A 23,157-nucleotide genomic window follows, 5' to 3' on the forward strand; every position below is an offset into this window, starting at 1 on the left:
ATATCGGTCAGAAAAGATATAGATCAAACATTATCATGATGAACAATAAGATCGAAACCATAATGATAGTCGTTTATTAATGAATAATCAACAGAGAAAAATACAACCAATGTTCTGACGTTGAATCTCTCCTCTGGCTGGGCGAGCAACTACATATGCCTTGCAATAGACCTTTCTCTCTCTTTGCTTATGGATACACAGCTCAGACTTCCGGCAGCATAACCTCCCTATGCTCCAAGACTCTTACTATCACTCAAGACAAGCGGTATCATAACTAGCACTATCACCACTACTCAAAAACTAGCTTGTCAAATGCATGAGGACAGACTTTTATAGATGGAGAAGGGGAAGAGATACAATGCATCAAGACACCCATTATGGATTGGCATTATCTCCAAAAAGCCGCTGTGGATAGATGTAAAGGATAGATGATGAGTCTCGACATCTAGAAGATCAACTTTATCCTCAAAAGACTTCATGACTTGAAGGGAAAAAACATCTGGGCGCGCGTTTGTTAAAAATATTTTCCAAACTTGGTTGGCGCGGGTGTTACTCTAAGACAGAGCGCCAATGGGCGCGCCTTCTTTTGAGGATCTCCTTCATTGGCGCGGGTAGTACATTGTGGACCCGCGCTAATGGAAAAAGGGCACTTTTCAGGGATATTTTGCAGGAGGTGTCTTCAGGGCACATGAAGTCCATACTGAGGGGAACATAATGCAAGTGTTTTTAAGTTATGTCACTGCTCACAGGTCCCGGAATGAGTCCTCCAAAGTACGGGAAAGGGGTAACAGGGACGGTGACCAATGGTGACAAATTACTGTGTAACAACGTGATATCAACATTATTTAGTACTCTTTTTAACCATGTCTGTATATGGGAGAATTTTGGGTCTTGCCGCTATCCTGTGCAAGAATGAACATGCTAGATATGTAATCGATGCCTCAAAAGACCCGTGTGAGCCTGCAGTGGCTGTTACCTCCATTACCTTGGGATCTTCTTCCTCAAGTAAACTATACATGCCTTCCCAAGTAGTGACACCAGCGTCTTTGTTGCAGGTGGTGTTTTCATACAAGGGTGTCATCTCTTTATCTTCAGTACTGAGAACTTTACCCTTCTTTCCCATAATATCTTGAACTCTGCTCTGTATACTTCTTAGTTCTTCGCTCCTGCAGTTTACAAATGAGGTGAGAACGATGATAAGAAAAGGTGACGGGAAAGCTTTAAATGCGGAAAACATATAAAAGATATCACCTTACGTGAACTGGCTCCTTGATAAGATGAAAACCATATTTCATTAATAATTGCCAACTAACTCCTTAATTAACATAAATGCGTATAACCAGGCCTCGGTTTATGGAAAAATCTTTCTCGAAAAACGGGCCGTGCAGATCTGCGATAAGGCGATTTTGTGATTTGCTTCGCAATATCGCAATATCGCAATTCCTTTACGTGCGACAAGCATCCGTTAATGTGTTTTCTGCAAAATGCGCCATCGCATATCAGTGTTTTAAGGCACTTCAACGTAGGTGAGGTTTAAGGCATGCGATGCGATGAGGTTTTATCGATGTGTGATTTCGCATTGTAATTTCACATTTTTAGAATTCCGCTTGTGAGAAGGTATCCTTTACCCTTTTTGCGATGCAACGTGTTTAAGGAGTGATTTTATTCTTAACCTACCATAAAACTTAAGTCTTTTTAGATGTTTGAGGGTATTCTCATAAGTTTTTGATAGTAAGTTTTATTGAAAAAGGAAATACAGGCATTAATCGATTTTTTTAAATTTTTGAATAAGGGTCCCCACTTATTTAGTATTAGTGATAACACTAAATAAGAAGGGGGGTTGTTGCTGGCCACAACAATTGGCGATTCACTTGGAAGAACCAATTATCTCTACTTTTCTTTTTGAATTTCCTAAACTTCCAAAACAGAAATTTTCTAGAAAATCAAACTTTATTATAGAAAGATAAAATACACTATGCTTTTCAGCCGTCAATGATAGTTTGTTTTGTCTATGTCAACTTTGTTTATTTACTTCCTGGAGCTAGTCATTGTATTTACATCAGTCACTACTTGGTTTATAAAGATAAAAACAAAGCCTTCTCTGTAAATCAATTTTAAATATGCTCATTTGTCGTAGGTAGAGCCACTGCTGCCAGCATGCGTTTATAGCCTCGACAGGGTTACTTGTTACCCAGCAATGATCCTGTATCCCACTTGGAGAAATATAAAATTTTCAAAGAGAAATCCATATCTACACTTATTGCTTTCATTTTCTTTTAGTCCTTAAAGAACAATGCCTTGGTTTGATAGCCAAATTATGACAATGCCACTCACTTGATTTATAGCTTTGTTGAACACGCTGGCTCGTGATGAGACCCCTTGTCTTTTGATTGCAACAATCTTGAGTCATTGCCCTGTTGTGGTATGCAGTTTTGGCAAAGTCAGCAAGTTATAATATCTATGATCATGATAAGTCGGCTCGTGATGAGACCTCTTATTCTTTAAGTTTTAAAGTATATCATTGGATTATTCCCTGAAGCTTGTGATTCCTTAAGTGGGGAGGAAGTCATTGTTTCCTTAAGAATAGCTCTGGACGACAATGGTAGAGTTTTTGGAAAGAGCTTTTCTACAGAGAATCTTTGTTTTGTTATTGATGCCTTTCATTGGACTGATATAAAACAAATTCCCACTAAAGGTAGCTTTTTATCAAAATTTACAAGGTTGAAACTAGTATCATATTCAGGCTTATAGCTTTTTGACTGTATCTTTCAATGATAATGACCAAATTTCTAGATTATTTCTATTTATACAAGTAAAACAAAACAAAATCTAAAAGAAATACTTTTTCTTTTCGTGAATTCCAAATGTAACCATTTACAAATGGTTTTATTATGGAAATAAAGAAAAACTTATTTACAAAATAGAAGAACGATCTCCTATGGAAAGTATTTTTTGAGGATCTGCCCGTTAACGGGTAAAGATTCTTTTTTCCCTGTTAAATCCTATAACATAAAGGTAGATGGGCCTATGATTTCTGTGATTTGGAAAGGTCCAAGTCACATTCGTTGAAACTTTGTATGTTTGCCCTTTTCTTTGTGAGCCTTGTCCCATTTTAAAACTAGATCCCCTATCTGAAAGTCTTTTATGGACATCATGTTTGAGTCAAAAGAAGCTTTTACTAATGCTTGGTGATGAGCATGAGTTATTTTAGCCTGCTCTCTTTGCTCTTCTAGCTTAAGGATTTGTAACTGCCTTAGTTGTAAGGAAGAAGTTGGTGTTTCATCAATATATTGAACTAAGGCCAAAGAGGGAATTGCTAGATGAGTTGGAAGAACCACTTCTTTCCCATAAACTAAATTAAAGGGAGAAGTGCCAATAGAGGCTTTCTGTGTTATTCGGTCCGCCCATAAAGCATATATTAAAGACTTGTGCCAATTTTTATGACTCTGGTCAATGGTTCGCTTAATGATCCTAATCAAGTTTTTGTTCGTAGATTCAGCTAACCCATTCCCCTGTGGGTAATAATTGGCAGAGTACTTAAGCTTAAAACCTCTTTTGAGTGCAAATTCAGTCATAGTATTGCCAGAAAAATATGATGCATTATCAAACATTAAAGCAGAGGGTAAACCAAACCTGGTGATTATGAACTGATCTATAAATTCAATGATGTGTTCGGCATTAGCTGTCTTGAGAGGAATTGCTTCTACCCATTTAGTAAAATAGTATGTAGCTGTAAGGATATACCTATGCTGTTTAGAAGAGTGCGGAACGATCTCACCTATTATATCCAATCCCCATTGATCAAAAGGTTGTTCAATGTTGACTGGCTGCAAAGGTAATGATGGCTTCTTTTGTCTTCCAGCAGCAGTTTGACAAACTTGACACTTTCTTACATAGCTATGCGCGTCTTTGAATAATGTGGGCCAGTAATAGCCTGTGCGGAGGATTTTATGTGCAGTAGTATCACCAGCATAATGTCCACCTACTGGTCCATCGTGGAGTTCCTGCAAAACCTTTTCAGCTTCAGATTTCTCAAGACATCTAAGGAGAACAGAATCATAATTCATCCTAAAAAGTACATCGTTCACGAGCTGATATTGCTTAGCCTTCAACCTTAAAGCTCTTTTCTTTGTATAATCGAGGTTTGAAGGGGCATATCCGTTCTTTAGATAGAATATGATATCAGCGTATAATGAATCAACATCGTTTAGGCTTACCTCGCACATTTGTATCTCTGTAGATGGTATTTCGGAAATAAGTGATGCTCCAGCCATCATTTTGAAAAAGCCTTGACCTTTAACAATATTTGTTGGTTTAATCTCAACGTCATATTCTTGTAATGCGGTAACCCAATTGGCTCTTTTCTCACCCACATCTTTCTGTACTAAAATATTTCTTACCACTGGAAACGATACTATGATCTTTGTATGGGTTTTAAGCAGAAAGGGTCTGAAATATTTTATCGCTTTGAAAATAGAAAATGCTTCTTTCTCTACATCTGAATAGTTTAACTCAACCCCTTGTAGATTTGAGCTGAAAAAAGCAATTGGGGCTTCTGCCTTGTCTTGATTTGGTTGAGTGAGTATCGCAGCATATGATTTATCAGATGCAAATGTATATAAAATAAAAGGATCGAAAAAATTGGGAGTTGCTAAAGATGGAGCGTTAACAATTGCTTGTTTGATCAAATTAAATGCTTCATATTCGTCTTGGCCCCATTTGAAGTTTGAGTTCTTTTTAATCATTGCCTGTAAAGGAGATACGATTCTTGAAAAATTTGGAACAAATCTCTTTACAAAGTTAATCTGGCCAAGGAAAGATTGCATAGCTTTCTTGTTGTGAGGCAAAGGTATTTCGGAAATCTCCTTGATTCTGTCAGGATCAATATGGATTCCAGATTTCGACACTATGAACCCAAGAAGTTTTCCTTCACTTAATGCAAAAAATGATTTTTTTGGGTTAAGCGAAATTCCATACCTTTGACACCGTTGGAAGATCTGTTTTAAATCTCTGATATGATTGCCTCGCTTCTTTGAATATATAGTTATATCATCCAGGTAGATTACTACCGATTTGTTTACTAATCCTTTAAATGTGATGTCCATGGCTCTTTGGAATGTGGCACCAGCATTAATCAGACCAAAAGGCATCTTTTGATAGGCGTAAGTACCCCATTTGGTTCTGAATGTGGTTTTTAATTGATCATCGGGATGGACCAAAACTTGGTTATAGCCGGAGAAACCATCCAAGAAGGACATTAATTCTGATCCTGCAACTGCCTGCAATATTTGCTCCATAGGAGGCAAAGGAAAATTATCTTTTTGGCAGGCTTTGTTCAGATTTCGAAAGTCAATGCAAATTCTAATGTCTCCGTTCTTTTTTCTAACGGGAACCATATTGGAAACCCATTGAGAATGTCGTACGGGAAAAATGATTTTGGCTTTCAATAGCTTATTAAGCTCAGATTTGATCTGGTTTTCTAAATTAGGATGTATCTTTCTCAGTTTCTGCTGGACAGGTTTTTCATCGTTTATCATTGGGATAGTATGTTGGATGATAGAAGTGTCATAAGTCTTAAGTTCATCGTAGTTCCAAGCAAAGACACTTTTGTATTGTTTCAAGAGACGAACATATGCTAAGTTTTCTTCAGGAGCTAGGCCAAGGCCTAGGTTGATATTCTGTGGCTTGGTATCAGTTCCTAGATTCACTAATCATAGTTCAGAGTTGAACTTTGAAGCTATGAATTGGTAGATCTTTTGGATCGATCTTTTAAATCATATAGATCTTCTAATTTGACTATTGATTTTGGCATAACATTATTAGTGCTATCTTGTTGCAATTGTCTGTCATGTTGGTCCTCATCAATTATCTGATTAGTATAAGATCCCTCAGAGGTGAGGAAGCTTACAATATCAGGATCATCGTTGAAAATTCTCCAATTTGTAATGTTATCAGGAATCGAGGGTCTAAAGATTAATTCGATTGAAAATCTATCGGGGCTAAAGTCTTCTGAGGGAATGAGCTTGGAAGCCATGTTTGCTAAGAGGTCGGCACTAGCATTCTGGATTCTAGGAATTGATGAAATATTAAATGCTATAAAATGTTCAGTCAGATCTTGTACTAAAGATTGGTAATGCTTTAAATGACCTGATAGACAATGTATAGTATTCCGTACCTGTCTGATAACAATTTCAGAATCTCCGAAGACTTGTAGATATTTGATGTTCAATCCGATTGCTTTGTATAATCCTTGGACTAAAGCCTCGTATTCTGCAGTATTATTGGTGCAATCGAACTCGAGTCTACAAGTTAGCATAGTTTTGTTTCCTTCTGGGCTAACTAATACGCATCCTGCTCCTGCTCCTTCATTAGACTTAGAACCATCAAAAAATAACTTCCAAAATAAAGATTTATTTACAGGATTATCTATAAAATTAATACATTTAGAACTATCTGTTTGAGAAAAAATTTCTACTTGAGATAAAACAAAATGTTCTAAGTAAGGTGAAGTGTGAGCATTAAAATTTCCTAGGAAAGAATCAACAGAATAGTTGCCAATTATATTATTGTTGTATGCTACCGGTTCGTTTACTCCTTCCAATTCTATTACTATTTATTTCTGATGTCTTTCTCGCTCAACCTTTATCTGATTTGGCTTACCATTGTAAGGGAGCCACATATGCGACCAATCGGTTTCAAAGTATCCATGAAGATTTTCTGACCAATCCCTACTAAGAATTAAGCCATAGAATTTTGGAATGTCTGCAACTGAAATATCGATAACTTGACATACCTTTGGATTAGATGACAGTCTTATGGTAACCTGATTTAATTCACAGATTACTTCAATTTGCGACCGGTTCAGCTGCACTATGCGCACAATAGATTTTTGAGGTTGAACATTCAACTTTGCACAAACTGATTTAGGTAAAATATTGGATGAGGCTCCTAAATCCACTAAACAATTATGCAAATTATTGAAAATTTCATAAGTAAGAAGAAATGGCAGAGCATGAGATCTTGACCTTCCTCCAATTAGAGCGATGTCATTTGGATCAACTTTGTTAATCACAATATTTTTGAGGTCTTCTCATCTCATGGGAAGCTTGCGAGATTACAGCGGCGGGCAATGGTGCAACTGGTACTGCATGCAATTCTTTCAAAAGGAGCTTTTACTGATGTTTTAACTTGCTCAATTCATAAAAAGTGATGTTGGCCCTAGTCTTCTTCATGTCTTCTATGATGTTATACTCCATTTCATCTGAAACAATCAATGTTTTCGATGGAGTTGGTGAATCTGTTTGGACTGGGCTTGTTTGAGTCGCTTTGGATGTCGTTTTCTTGGTTGCGACTTTATCCTTTGGCGTTGAGCTTGCACTCTTTGGCTTCAGAGTAGATTGAGGAGGATCGAGTTGATTTCTACTTCGAGTACTAACTGGCGATGCCTCTTGATCCTCTTCATCGGGGAGGATGAAATCCCACATACCTTGTAATTCTACAACTTCTTCTTCATCGGTAGGTACGTCGGTAGTAATTTCCTCTTCTTCTTCTTCTGATTCAACACTTGTAATAGCGTTAGGAGGCTTTGAATCAGTCAAAGGATTTCTTCTATAAGGCTTGTAAGGTTTTTTAGAAGAAGTCTCCGCTACTTGCTTCTTTATATCAACCATTTCGTTAGACATGGTTTTCAAAACTGTTTGTAATCCTTCTAAATCAAATGGGTCTTTGGGTTGTTTTTTCTTTGGATCTTCTTTGAAAGAAACCTTTTTGGATTTACATTCTTCAACGGCGTTTTTCTTTTCTAGAGCTATGATACGTTTCTCTACTGCTATTGCTTCCTTCATATTGTCAGCTAAAGTTGTTTTGTTAGCTCTATCCACGAAGATTGCTATGTTTGATGGTAAGGCAGAGATATACCATTCACTTCGCACTTCTTCGTTGGGTTTAGAAGCAGTAGGAATTTTGTTCAATAGTTTATTAAAACACGAGTTAAAATCTTTAATAGGTTCCTTTGACTCAGCTCTAAGGTTAGACAGGTCATTGATTAATGTTGCAGTGGACTTGTCATCACCAAACTTAGTCAAGAATTGTTCTTGGAAGATGTCCCAACTAGTAATAGACCCGGATGGTAATGAGAAATACCATGATCCAGCTGCTCCTTGCAACGTGTAAGGGAAAAGCCGAACAACAACGTCTTCATTAGTGACCCCGTTGAGATTTATGGATAACATAAAATTATTTATGTGTTCTTCTGCTAGCATGCCTGCTTCAAGATTAAACTTAGGCAGCCATTTTTCAGGATGGGCCGGTATTTGACTCAAGGGCGCAGGCATTAAGACTGCCCCTAGGTTATTCCATGGCATTTGGGCCATCACTGAACTGCTAATAGAGGAAAGCGCAGAAGATGATCCTTGCGGTTGGGAAGATGAGGATATTACAGTTCCTGATGTTTGAGAAGGAGATGTTGAAGTTCCAGTGGTCTGATGGACGATGATTTGAAGTGGAGGAGTGGATGGTTGACTTGGCAGTGGGGAAGTTGAGATGGATGATGATGACAAAAGAGTCTCACTATCAGACCCTTTAAGTGATTTCCTGGCTCTCTTCCTTGTAGGTAGACGTAACTCAGTTGGCTCAATACCAAAATTTTCACTTTTTAATCTGGTGAGAGGATGAGCATGATTATATTGCGAAGTCACACTGCCTTGATATTTATCAGATCTTTGAGGTGATATTGAAAATCGTTGAAGTTTATGAATCAAAGATTCAACTTCAGGAGGTTCAATAGTAGATTTCTCTGAAATATCAGGGTTTGTGGCAGTGGTTGTTGTTCTTTCGACTTCTGGCTCAAGATTTAAAGATTCTAAGTGCGATGGAGAAGTCAGGGGAGATGGTGAGGGTGATTTACTCTCATAATGGTATTTAGATTTAGACTTGCTTTCCATTCACAGTTCAGGCCCTCCTTCTAGCACCAAATATGTTGAAGCCCCGAAAATCGGGTCTACAACAAGGGGGATACCCACCCGGTCCGGACCTTGGTTAGCAGCTCCTTTTCCGTTTGGTATAGTGGGTCCGACTAGGGATATGGGACTAGTTTCCCAATATATGTATGTGTGTTGAGAATTGATATTTCTTAATTAATGATTCCTAAGTAAAATGCTTTCTTTATTCTAAATCTAATCTATCAACATGCAATTGTAATCTAATAAACAGAAATATATAATTCTAAACTAACCTGGGATGTAATCTTTCCTTTATGCGATCTAAAATGATTTCAAATGATAGTTGGTAATAAAGATCATTCAACTGCTATGAGAAAAGAATTCAATAAAGATAAACCATTTCATATAAAAATTTAGATGAAACACTTGTGAAAAACATATCGCATAGTAAGCTATTCATATACTAGGCATAAATAAATAGCTATCACCGTACAAAAGTGCCAAATGATAACTCAAGCATTTAAGCATTCATATATAGATAATTAAATATGAATATCACCATAACACAAGCAGAAACAGTTAAGAGATAAAAGTACCATTTATAACTAGTTCTACTCATGAGCTCCAGTAATAATGATCTATTTCTTCTTAATCCAACATCCACTAAGAGCACAGAAGTGTAACATCAATAGTAGATATTAAACACAGATATCAATAAATCTTGTTCCATTCATTCATCAAAACCTCCTCGGAGGGTGCAAAAGTGCATGTTCTGAGGACAAGTTTTTGATAAATTTCTGGACCCTTTTGTAAATGCATGAGAAGGGTTTAAATACTACTAACTAATTCTAAAAATAATTATTACAAAAATGTAGGATGCGGTTTAATGACCATCCTCATTTCAGGCAAAAATAAAGCAAAACTAAAACTAAAACTGAATCTAAAACTAAAACTACTAACTAACTATTTATGTATCTGCTCCTTGAAGTCACAAGCATTCAACATTTGCTTGAGGAGAGTTCGCTGGCCGACTTTCGATTTTAGCTGTCCTGCGAAAATGGAATCGGTAAGAGTTGGTGCCATCTTCTCGGCAGAATTGATGACACATTTGAGATTCATGCACTGGCTGTGTGGTTTTACCAAGTACACCCAGTAAGAATCCCAATTCAACTTGGTTAACTTTTGGATTGATTCTGCCTTTTCTTGAGCCTTATGTCCTCAACTTGTTTGTAGACGCTGCACATTTAGTAGATATCTACATATTGCTTGGTGATATACCTGATAAATATTACTGGTTTTGAGTTCCAATTTTACTTTCCGTCTTTAGCGCTTTTTCCCTACAAATTCCCATGCTTACAGGTGACTGAGCAATTTGAGGCTTTCCATCTTGAGGGGTTTTGCCTGGCGATGCCTCCGTTTCTTGATCCGGGCTTCCTTGATGCGATTTTCGCCTCTTGCGCGTTTTGTTAGAGGATATAAAGCTTAAATTTTGTAGAAAGAATGGTTTTATACGTTCTTGGTTCTGAGCTTTGATTTCTTTATACGTGATATCAACATTATTTAGTACTCTTTTTAACCATGTCTGTATACGGGAGAATTTTGGGTCTTGCCGCTATCCTATGCAAGAATGAACATGTTAGATCTGTAATTGATGCCTCAGAAGACCCATGTGAGCCTGCAGTGGCTGTTACCTCCATTACCTTGGGATCTTCTTCCTCAAGTAAACTATACATGCCTTCCCAAGTAGTGATACCGACATCTTTGTTGCAGGTGGTGTCTGCGTACAAGGGAGTCATCTCTTTATCTTCAGTACTGAGAGCTTTACCCTTATTTCCCATAATATCTTGAACTCTGCTCTGTATACTTCTTAGTTCTTCGCTCCTGCAGTTTACAAATGAGGTGAGAACGATGATAAGAAAAGGTGACGGGAAAGCTTTAAATGCGAAAAACATATAAAAGATATCACCTTACGTGAACTGGCTCCTTGAGAAGATCAAACCATATTTCATTAATGATTGCCAACTAACTCGTTAATTAACATAAATGCGCATAAGCAGGCCTCGGTTTATGGAAAAACTTTCTCAAACAATGGGCCGTGCAGATCTGCGATAAGGCGATTTTGTGATTTGCTTCGCAGTATCGTAGATCGCAGTGTCGCAGATCGCAATATTGCAATATCGCAGTTCCCTTACGTGCGGCAAGCATCTGTTAATGTGTTTTCTGCAAAATGCAATTTGCGAGATGCGCCATCGCATATCGGCGTTTTAAGGCACTTCAACGCAGGTGAGGTTTAAGGCATGCGATGCGATGAGGTTTTATCAATGTGTGATTTCGCATCGCAATTTCGCATTTTTAGAATTCCGCTTGTGAGAATGTATCCTTTACCCTTTTTGCGATGCGACGTGTTTAAGGAGTGATTTTATTCTTAACCTACCATAAAACTTAAGTCTTTTTAGATGTTTGAGGGTATTCTCCTAAGTTTATGATAGTAAGTTTTATTGAAAAAGGAAATACAGGCATTAATCGATTTTTTTAAATTTTTGAATAAGGGTCCCCACTTATTTAGTATTAGTGATAACACTAAATAAGAAGGGGGTTGTTGCTCGCCACAACAGGTCCCTAAATTTGCAATCAATAGAATCAGGTAAGATTTTTTCATTTTTTTGTGGGCGGGGAAGAAAGATCAAGTTGAATTTCACTTGGCGAAGTGGGAGATGTTGTCTCAACCTAAATCCTATGGAGGATGGGGCTTTAAGAACCTTCACTAGTTCGACTCGACAATGGCAATGAAAATTTTGTGGCAAGTGATCACCGATACAGGTATTTAGAGCTCAATAATCACTGACAAATACTTGAAAGATTGACCCTTTCAAAATGGCTTTGGATGGATCAATCCTCAACCTACAAAAGAGGATCGAATATTTGGAAAGGTTTGGTAATTATTATGCCTTGGATAAAAGGATGGTTGGTGTGGGATATTGATGATGGTAATAACATCAAGCTAGGAGTGGAACCATTCATTGGAGGAACATCTTTTCTTCATATTGTCACAAGATCTTATTAATCAAATTAATGCAGATGGCATAACAATGCTTAATCACACATTTATGCTAGGCTCCAAAGTCAACTTCAATGGCAGATGTAAGACTTCAACGAATATGGGTGTGCAGGGTAATCTAGCAAAGGAGTGGGAGGGCTTCATCCTAAAATTGTCCCAAGGTGGTCTCATTCCTAATGATAGTAAGGATGCCATTGTTTGGAAAAAGAATCTAGCAACAGGTCAAATTTCACCCAATCTAGCCTATGCAATGATCACACCAAAAAACATTGTCCCATAGGTGAAATGGTAGAGTCATAAAATCTAGAGTTGGGACATTCCTCAAAAAATTAAATGTTTTACTTCCTTGGTGTTGGAAAACATGATTCTAATGTGGGACAACCTATCTCGTCGTGGGTTCATGGGGCCTAATGCTTGTGTTCTATGTAAGCGAGGTCCAGAAACAAATGAACATCTATTTTTCCAATGTGATTTCGTTGTTACTCTGTGGTAGGAAGTCCTTGTGAGCCTCAACTTTCGACTTTCAGGTCCATTGAGTTACTTGGAGACAAAAATCTCTTGGTGAGACTAAAATATGTGGAATCATAAATCCCTTCCATTTTATGTGGCTTGGGAAATCCAGAAAACGCGTAACAAATTGATCTTTGAAAACCGCCCTATCAACATCCACGAGATCTTGCCCTAGATTCTCGGTTTTTTCCATGACTATTTGAGATAGAAAAAACCTACAACACAACGCCTTATTGCTTCTCCCTTGGCTTTTTCTGTGTATAACTCTGGATTCTTTGATGGAGCACAACAAAATGGAGTCTTCGATGGAGGAGCTATTATAAATCTCTATGGAAATACCGCATTGCATATTTATATGAACATGTGGATGGGTTCCAATACAAAAGCAAATATAATTTCTTGGTGGGCCCTTGGCCATTGGTTCCATTAAGGTGGTTTCACTTCATGTTCAAGGAGACTCTCAGTGTGTGGTAGGGTGGATTAAAGGGAGCTATCAACTTAAAGTTACTGATATTTTTTGCAGGAAGGAGAGAATTAAATTCTTGAAAGAACACTTTCAACATCTCTCTTTCCAACATGTTCGTAAAGAGCTGATTTGTAGGGCAAATGCTTTATCCAAAACTTAAAAGAGGCCTACTGGAAGATGAAGATTTAATCATTGTGGAAAAACTCTAGGACAACCAACTTCAGTGGAGAGGGTGCCTTCTGGCCCCTCCTAACCATTAGCTTCTACCTCTCCAATTTTCTTAGTCATTTTTGCTTATATGTATAGATATTAGTGGTCTAGTCTTTTGACTTTTCTTTTTGTGAGTCAATGTTTGTGTCCTTGAGGCTGTTTATGTATTGCCTATAATTTTTTTGGATTTGGATACCTCAGTAATTAAAGTCCCTGTAGTATCTAATCCTTATAGAGTTTAGGAATAGTTGGTGTTTAGTTTTGGGTACATTTTTTGTTTCTCCTGGGTTAAATGTCTATTTATGCTCCTTATCACAGTTCCCAACTAGTTGTTGAAGATGTAAGAGTTCATCTCAATGACGATACTTCTTTTCTTTATTAGAAAGAATGATCTCTTCCTTTCCTGGAAAATATTTCTAGGGCCATCAACTCTACTTTTATTGCATTGATCCCCAAATTTTTGGTGCCAGATTCGTTTGCGGATTTCCTTCCTGTCTCTCTTTGTAATACACTCTATAAGCTCATCTCCAAGATTATTGCTATGTGCATAAATAATACTTTAGCCAGGTGCATTTAAGAGGCTTAATTTGGGTTCCTGGAGAATCAATTGATTTAAGACGCTGTGGCGATTGCACAAGAATGTATCCGTACCATCAAGGTAAAGAAAAAACCAATTATGTTAATGGAACTGGATTTGATCAAGGCATATGATTTCGTTGATTGGGATTTCTTAAGATTGGTCTTACATAAAATTTGCTTGTATGTGATGAATATTGCTTGGATCATGGCTTGTGTTACTCTAGTTAATTATGAAATTCTTATTAATGGTGCTCCATCTAATTTTTTCATTGCTTCCCACGACCTTTGTTGAGGGTATTTGTTTGGTCAATTTAGTGTGTCCTAAATTGCTATATAAATTGTCAATCTGGGAGTCGTAAATTGCTGAAGTGAAGTGCACTATATATGCAAAACAACCGATTTCTTACTTCTTTGTCGTTTTTGATTTTTGGTTTGTTTTTGGGTTTATCTTTTGTTGATTCCCTAATGTGAGATGGCAATTCTAAAAGTCAAGTATGGATATAAGTGTTCAAGGCAATGGTGACCTTTAAAATAATTTCCAAACTTCAAAGTTTTCAAAAAGGTTTTCAAACTTGCAATGATGAAATCAATTACTAAGAGAAAATAAAAATGCACCTAAATTCTAATTAAACCAAATAGTGAGCTAGTGACTATGAAACCCAGTATCCTTGCTGCTGTATAAAAAGAAAACTGAACTCAAAGCAATTCAAAAACTGTAAGCAAAGTAAACTAAATCATATTACATCAACTCATATTCTGACCCCTCACCATTCGACTCGCTCTGGCTATAGGAGGTAATCATAAACAAATTGAGTAATATGATATCTAAATTGCATAAAATGAAACTAAGATCAAACTACACATTCATACTTCAATCCCTCACCATTCGACTCGCTCTGGCTATAGGAGGTAACTGAAAATGACATGAGTAATCTAATCACTAACTTGCAGAAAAACAAACTAATATCAAACTACGCATACTCCAATCCCTCACCATTCGACTCGCTCTGGCTATAGGAGGTAACTGAAAATGACATGAGTAGTCTAATATCGATCTTGCAGAAAAGTAAATGAACAAAACAAAACTGAAAGAAAAAACAGTGCTGGAATTAGAACTAAGAAAATAAATCAGCAGAAGGACAAGATAATTTCATGTCATTAGTCATTAAAAGCTATGTGCAATTGCCCGGGCTGTCTATTAGAACCTGAAAGAAAAACACTGATCAGTTAACAATCATTAGAAAGCATAAAAGAAACTATGGACAACAACTAACATGAATACCATAAATAGTGTAATATATACAAGCAAATGATTATGGCATCAGTAACATAAAGGAAGAAAGCATGAAACTATACAGTAATTACAGAACCTTGGTGTACAGGGGCCCTCTGCAACCTCGGTCAATCAGCAATCAGTCACAAATTGAACTTAAAAACACTGTCTTCTCATGTATTAAAATGCAGTCATAACATAAGTATTAAGTCACGGCACAGTGGGTTCGTAAAACAGTCAAAATTACATACAAAAAAGCTAGCTAATATGCGTATGATAACGTGTTATTTATAACTGAGGATGATACAACTACTTCCTAAAATCTTCGTTGATAAACAGACACGTGAATAACCACATCCGGAAATCTAGCAATATGGTAGCCGTGACAATTAAATCCAAGGAGGGTGGCTGTTAGATTTGGTTCACGGAGCAGTCCACAGGTGTTAGCACGCCTCCTGAGATTGAGGAATTTGCCACGCAAGTCTTCACGTGGTGAAAAACAGAGTTCTGATACCGTAAAACTCTTAGGTTGACCACCGCTTTGACTGTCCTTGACCATGGCCTTTTGTGAGGGATTCGACTGAACCAAGGGGACACGTTCCATGTCCACATCATTTGCAGCTCGCCCATGTGGCTGGATTCTCCAGTAGACACCTGTAACATAGACTTCAACAAAAAGGCTGTGGAAAGTTGAGCTGGCTGCAGAAAGTGACAAGATTCCGCAGCTGACTGAGCAAAAAATCTAGATCAAACAGCAGTCACAAGACATAGTTAGGAAACCATTTTATATGATCTTTTTAAATTAATATGCAATGATTTGACAACTTGGTGGTTCAGGTAACTGGAGAAAAAGGCTAAAAAGGTGTATAGGGAAGATGCAAGTTTGGGACTCAACAATATTCTTTATCCCCTCTATTATTTTTACTAATCATTGATGGTTTGAGCAAGACAATTTCTAAGGCACTCACATTGGGTTTATTGTGTGGTTTTTCGATTACTTGTAATATATCAATCACTCAAATTATATTTGTGGATGATGTACTACTTATGGGAGTGATATCTATTCTGGGATGGACCTATTTGCATTAGATTTGTATCCTCATTTGGTGAGGCATCAAGTCTTTTCATGAATACAATAAAATAAACATTAATTGTTGCCTCCCGAGATGACCCATCCGTCATGCATATTTCTAACATCTTTGGGATAAATGTTGCACCATTAGACAAAGGTTTCAAGTATTTCTGTTTTTTTCTAAAGCTTAATAAATATGGAATTAAGGATTGAAATTGATTAATGGAAAAATATCGAGCGAAGGGTGTCTCCGTGGTCACATAAATGACTTACTTTGGGGGGTTGGCTGACTCTTGTTCAATCAGTCCTACAAAGTATTTATGTATACTGCATGCACCTCTACATTTTGCCAAAGGCTATTATCAACAAGATCAATTCAATTATTTCTAATTTTATTGAGGCAGGTTCAAGGGGCCCACCAAAATTTCATCTTGCTCGCTTGGAAAGCATCTCCAAAAGGGAGGAGGATGGAGGTTGAGGTATTTTAAATATTGAATATTTTGGTTGGGCTTTATTGATAAAGAACGTTTAGCATGCTCTCAATGGTTATGGTATTTGGCAGAGTATTATAGTTGCAAAATATTTAAAAATATTGTCTCTGTGGGCATTGATTCAGATTGGGGTCGTGGTTTAAAAAATGCCCTCATGCATTTGGTCTAGTATGATTAAAATAAAAAATTGACTGATTAGAAATCTTAAATGGTATGTTGGGGCTGGAAATAAGGTGGAAATAGTCTTAAATCCCATTAGGGTATTTGAGGGGGACCACATTCTGTTGGTACATCTCATTTGACATATACACAACATGGGGATATATTATTTAAATTAGAGCTTTCTGTATCCTAGTTCACCCTATTCATATCCTTCATGGTGCAACTCTAAACAACTTGGTCTATATGGTGTGTTGGTTGTGCAATGGGATTCTTACATACAAAACTTATACATGGATGGCTTAACATTAAAAGACAAAGAGGGAAACCTGCATATGGGATGATTGTACTAAAAATGGGCAGATTTATGCACACAAGACCTATTACCACATCACTTTTGTTCTATAGAAGGGTGTCTCCTCGAAGAGATTATGGCGGAATAAGATTCCGGTGTGGAAAAATTTATGCAAACATCATTTCTATGGACCAGGAATGTGTGTTTTGTGCGCCTCTGCTAGTGAAGATGTGGCTCATCTTTTTTTACAATGCCCACTTGCAATTGCTACCTGGTTGGGTGTAGTGAATATTCTAATGTTGAAGCCAACTTGGGACACTGTTTACATTGATGTTTGTGTCCAAAATTGGCTCATGGAATACAAAGAGTGGTGTTCCCTTCCTTTATTCTTTTTTGAGGATTCTGGCTCTAGAGGAATGTCCATATTTTCCAGGGATCTAGTTGGGATATTAGCAGTGTTGTAATTCCATTATTGCATACTTCAATGAGTATGCCTCAATGGCTAATCAGAAGCACACAAGATGTATTCACCTCATTAACATATGGGATAGATTCCTTGTTGGCTTTTTTGATGGGGCAACCAATAGTGGGAACTGTGGGTGTGGGGTATATATTATTGTCAATCCAGAACTTTGTTTTCATTTTATGTGAAATTGCGGTCAGGGTACAAACATTTGTGCATGGGTCATTTCTCTTTGGGGAGTATTATTTTGCGCAAAATGGCTCTCCATTAACAATATGGTGGTATTCATAGATTCAAAGGTGGCCATAAATTGGTTTCAGGGTCGTACAATTTTTGAACACCACAAGCTTATAAACTAGTTGTAGAGTATCAAAGAGATTCGAGGGGGAATTTCTGGATTTGTCTTTCTCCCACATATATCTGAGTAGAACACTGTTGTCGATGAGCTATCCAAAAAAGGTCTATATCAACATCCGGGGAGTATATTCTACACTGTTTTTTTTCAAGGACAAGACAAGGGACTTATGGTATATATTCATGAATTAGGCAATGTCACATGAACTTTAAGTATGTGTTTGATAATTTCGTTATGTTTTTTGTATGACTAAAACACATTTTTTGGAACATGGCCATAAAATGTGGTAATGTGAAATATTTAACCAAGAGGAACTCTAGCCCAGTGTGGTAGAGATGTTGTAATGTAATATTTAACATTATGACTAAGTCAAATTATATAAAAATCAATTAATTAAATTAAATTAAAAAATTAATGTAATGTAAATTAAACATTTTAACTTGGTAAAAATAAAAATAAAAATTAAAATGAAAATAAAAATAAAAATGATTATAACAATAGAAATAAAAATAAAAATGACCTATGATATTGAGAATTAATGGTATTTACCTATGGTATTCATGTGAAATATCGCCTATTTAAAAGGGGAAATTAACCCATCTTAGATCCATCTTAAATTCAATATACCAAGCCCCATATCCAATCTCTTGAGATTCAAACATCTTTTACTCTGAAAAAAATTTGATTCCTCTAAACCCTTAGTAGATCGAGATCAAGATTGGTTTTATGATCTACGACTCACATAAATAAAACCTTCAACAAATTAGGGTTTCAATCTCATTCTTCATTAGGGTTTGAAGGAGCTGCTGTCACACAAACACATTTCTGCTCGCACAACATGGCCGCCACTACGACGAGGAACACAGTGGTCTCCCTCTGCAACAATAACACCTCCATTCATTGTCTTTCCTTCCGCACTTTGAGCGCCACTGCAGATACGCGCATTAAAACACTCTGTCGCACCAACAGACTTCAAGAGGCACTGGATACCATCAAGCACTTGCTTTCACCAAATCAACATCCATCCCCACTCTCATCACCTGCAGTCTCTTGTTAAGTAGCCTGCTTCGACGGAATAAACATGAATCAACATGAATCTGCATTGTCTGTTTATAGGCTTATGATTGAAGCCGACATTATCCCAGATCTTATAACTCTGAACATTATCATCAATTGTCACTATCAAACAGGTAGAATGGATTATGCGTTCAAAGTGTTTGAAGGAATGGAAGCACATGGGTATGTTCCAAATGCCGTAACCTTCAATACCCTCATCAAAGGGCTTTGCAGGAAGTTCAGAGTGGAGGACGCTATCAAGGTTTTCAACCAAATGAAACCCAACCAACAAAAGCCTAGTCATGTTACATATAATACCCTAATAGATGGGCTCTGCAAGGCCAGGAAATCCCGAAAATCCCGAGGCATTAGGGTTGTTAGCTGTTATGCTACAAAATGGCCATGAGCCTGACACATTCACATTTAACAGGCTCATGGATCGGCTATGCAAAGAAAGTAAGCTCCAAGAAGTCAACAAACTACTGTATCTGATGATAAAAGAGGGCTGTAATCCGAATGTTATTACATACAATATACTTATTGATGGTTTATGTAAACAACATAAGTTGGATGAGGCAAGGAAGCTCTTCTTTGAAACGTCCGAGAAAAACATATCCCCTGATGTAAGTTGGACGAGGCGATGAAGCTCTTCTCTGAAATGCCTGAGAAAAACATATCCCCTAATGTTGTCACGTACAGTTCGCTTATTGATGGTTTATGTAAGGAACACATGTTGGATGAGGCGTACAGTTCGCTTACAGTTAGCATATCCCCTAATGTGGTCACGTACAGTTCGCTTATTGATGGTTTATGTAAGGAACACATGTTGGATGAGGCGTACAGTTCGCTTACAGTTAGCTTATTGATGGTTTATGTAAGGAACACATGTTAGATGAGGCAAGGAGCTCTTTCCTGAAATGTATGGGAGAAATATATACCCTGATGTTGTCACATACAGTGCATTTATTGATTCTTTATTTAAGGAAGGCAAGTTGGACGATGCAATGAAGCTCTTTTCTGTAATGTTCCAGAGAAACGTGTACCTTAATGTTGTCATATAGTGTACTTACAGGTGGTTTATGTAAAGAAGGTAAGTTGGATGAGGCAAGGAAACTCTTCTCTGAAATGTCTGGAAGAAACATATGCCCTGATGTTGTCACATACAATGTACTTATTGATGGTTTATGTAAGGAAGGCAAGTTGGCTGACCGGAGGAAGTTCTTCTCTGAAATGTCCAAGAAAAACATCCACTAAAACATCCACTAGGTTGTCCCATGCAATGTGTTTATTGATGGTTTATGTAATGCAGGCAAGTTGGATGAGGCAACTAAGCTTTTCTTTGAAATGGCTGGGAGAAACACATGCCCCAATGTTTTGTACCTACAATGCACATATTGATGGTTTATGTAAGGAAGGCAAGTTGGCTGAGGTGGGGAAGCTCTTCTCTGAAATGTCTGTGAAAAACATATGCCCTAACCTTTTCACATACAATGCACTTATCAATGGTTTATGTATGGAAAGGCAATGGCATGAGGCCACCAGAGTGCTTCATGAGATGCTAAACAAAGGGTGCAATCCAGATGTTATCACATACAACACTGTTATTGATGGTCTTGGCAAAGAAGACAAGCTTCAGGAAGCTCTCAGGTTATTAGATGTTATGGCGAAAATAGGCATTCCACCTGATCAAATAACATACAGTACACTTATAAATGGATTTTGCAGAGCTAGTAATCCGGAGAAGGCAGGGGAACTTCTTTGTGAGATGCCAGAGAAAGGCTGCAGGCCTAACTTAGTTACGTATCGTGCATTAATACACTGGCTTTGCAAGCATAATAGGACCAACGAAGCTCAACAGATCTTCTCTGAGATGCAACGCCAAGGTCAGAGCCTTGACGTTGTCACATACACCGCATTGATGAATGGATTCTGCAAAGTGGGTAATCTGAAGGAGGCAATAAAATTATACAAACAGATGAAAGATAGAGGTCCGTCTTGACCCTGATATGATTGCACATGCCACCGTAATGGATGCACAATGAGCATCCATGAGTTAGTGGACAGTCCCCACCCACCTCCCACTGGGCCAGTAAATTTTGTGGATTTTTTTTCAGTGTTATTCAGTCGTTTCATGTTTTGAGAGAGATGGGTCTGATCCTCGGACCCATTAGCCCCTGGATTTTCTCTGTCAGGGCATTCCATACATTGTATTTTTTATGTTCTTGCATTGTACTTTTTATATTCATCCATTGTATTGTTTTTACAGAAGATTGTTTGGTTTTTCCACATTTTATGGACATCATTGTACTCAATAGTCTCTTTGACCTACTTCGTGGTCATTAGTTGGACTAAAATATAATTATCTTATCTTATGCAAGGACTGCACACTCGAAAAAGCCCAATGGAATATTTCATGACATCTTCAAAAAAGTTTGATATTGGTGTTGTGACATATTCAGCCACAAATAACAGCCTCTGTAACGATATTGCTGAAATGCACCTGGCAAGATTTAGTAATAAGGAGTAAATTGCAATTGATGAAGTGCAGTGGTAACTTTGGTAATTATAGTCTAGGCAGGCAATCTGAAACAGGCTTGGTGGCTGTGTTGATGGAATCATCCAAATGAAATTTCCAGAAAAGTGCACTATGTGTTAAATATGAAAACACATGTGATTTAGTGCTTAGTGAGTGATACATCTTTATTAAATGCACTAGTTGTTTAGTGGGTTTGGCGTAGCAGTTGGTGTGTACTTGCAACGGGTGTAGTGCCCCAGGTAAATAACATTGGCAGTGCTCACATATATAAACTAGAATTGGTTTGCTAAAATGGTTAGTGAGTTGTCATTTGACATTGAAAAGTGGACCTTGCAAATAATAATAGCGGTGAGTTCCACATTCATCTGATATGCTGTTAGTGATGGCAAGGTTGTTAAGGCTTTCAAATACTATACAATGTATCTGCTTTGCCGCAGTTTACATTAGCTGAATGGTCTGTCTTAAGTGGTCTTGAGGAATTGTTTTATGGAAATTAGTGTTAGCAATTGCTTCCAATAGTCACAGTTCGCATTTGCTTCCAATAGTCACAATTTCTAATTTAGGTAAAATAGATGAACTTACTGTAATAGCACCTACTAGTATAGAACTTACCAGCGTTGATATAAATACTATGAAGCTCTGTTATGGGTGTGAATTGATGGAGGGTCTACTCATGGTTTTCTCTAGTGGTTGAGTTGCTAATGCCGAATTGCTTATGGGAAGTTTAAGGTACAATTAAACAGTGGATTAAATTAGCTGTCAACTGCATTCAGTAATTTTGTACCATGTGACAAACTTTAACAGTCTGTAGTGATCCTCACTCTGGGTTTCATATGGGTGCGAGAGGTTGTTTGAGAAGTTCACGACTTTTCATGATGTCATATAATTAGTTTATCCAGACTCGCTATAATAGGACATAAGACCATATGTGCATTGACCTGGCAACATAGCATCTGGTTGTCTTAAAAACTTAACATGGGAACTTGCCTCACTGGGATTGATGTTATCACATTGAACATCGTCTGACTGTATGAACACTATGTATTTCAGAGGCTATGTGGTAAATTAATGTACAACAACAGCATGAGATTATGGAAGCAAAGATCAGACCTTATCCAGAAAGGTCTGCTGAATCTGACTGTACTTTGTGGCTGTGGCAAAAGGTGTTGGTTTAACCATCCTCCAATTTAGAAACTCTCTGCTTCTTTTGCTATATTCCTAAATTTTTTAGACTAGGGTCACTTCCTAATCAGTTGCTTGCACATATGAAGCTCGAATGACAGTACCTAATGCTTAAAATGGAAACCACACATTGGATCTACTTCTCACAGTCTGTTAAGATCAATTAGTTTAAGTTCCTTTGCATGGTTGATTTGAAGTGCTACCTCTAAGCTTCCATTCTGACTAGAATACCGAAATTTGCTGTTGTCACCACTTGTAAATGTGTCATGCTGTTAATATTAGACTTTGTTGGAAGTGAGAACTGTGGAATTCATCTACTGCATATTGCACCAGAATTATGATTTGCAATCCCATGTTATTGCCTTTTCAGCCCTCAGCGGTGTGGATTGGGGAACTTTTCCTCCAATAGCTTAGGGATTTCAGAAATAGTGTACCTTTATTTATTTATTTTTTTTTTCAGAGAAAAAAACAGCATAGCTTTATATTAGGAGTATATAAAGATCTTCAATACAT

The 23,157-nt window shown here is 37.4% G+C and overlaps 1 protein-coding gene across 1 annotated transcript in view; it reads left to right on the forward strand.

The window, feature by feature from the left end:
* Positions 1-23,157, forward strand: part of LOC149242702 (uncharacterized) — a 124,095-nt gene that overhangs the window by 83,131 nt on the left and 17,807 nt on the right. Inside the window, exons 6-10 of the mRNA XM_089370953.1 lie at positions 18,987-19,125; positions 19,253-19,549; positions 19,651-19,800; positions 19,999-20,914; positions 21,305-21,449. Of these exons, the coding sequence (XP_089227079.1) occupies positions 18,987-19,125; positions 19,253-19,549; positions 19,651-19,800; positions 19,999-20,914; positions 21,305-21,449 (1,647 nt within the window). The remainder of the gene's footprint in view (positions 1-18,986; positions 19,126-19,252; positions 19,550-19,650; positions 19,801-19,998; positions 20,915-21,304; positions 21,450-23,157) is intronic.

This window comes from Pinus tabuliformis, chromosome 8 (genome assembly GCF_031772625.1).
Source record: "Pinus tabuliformis cultivar Carrire ecotype Pingquan chromosome 8, CPIR1, whole genome shotgun sequence".
Classification (NCBI taxonomy): Eukaryota; Viridiplantae; Streptophyta; class Pinopsida; order Pinales; family Pinaceae; genus Pinus; species Pinus tabuliformis.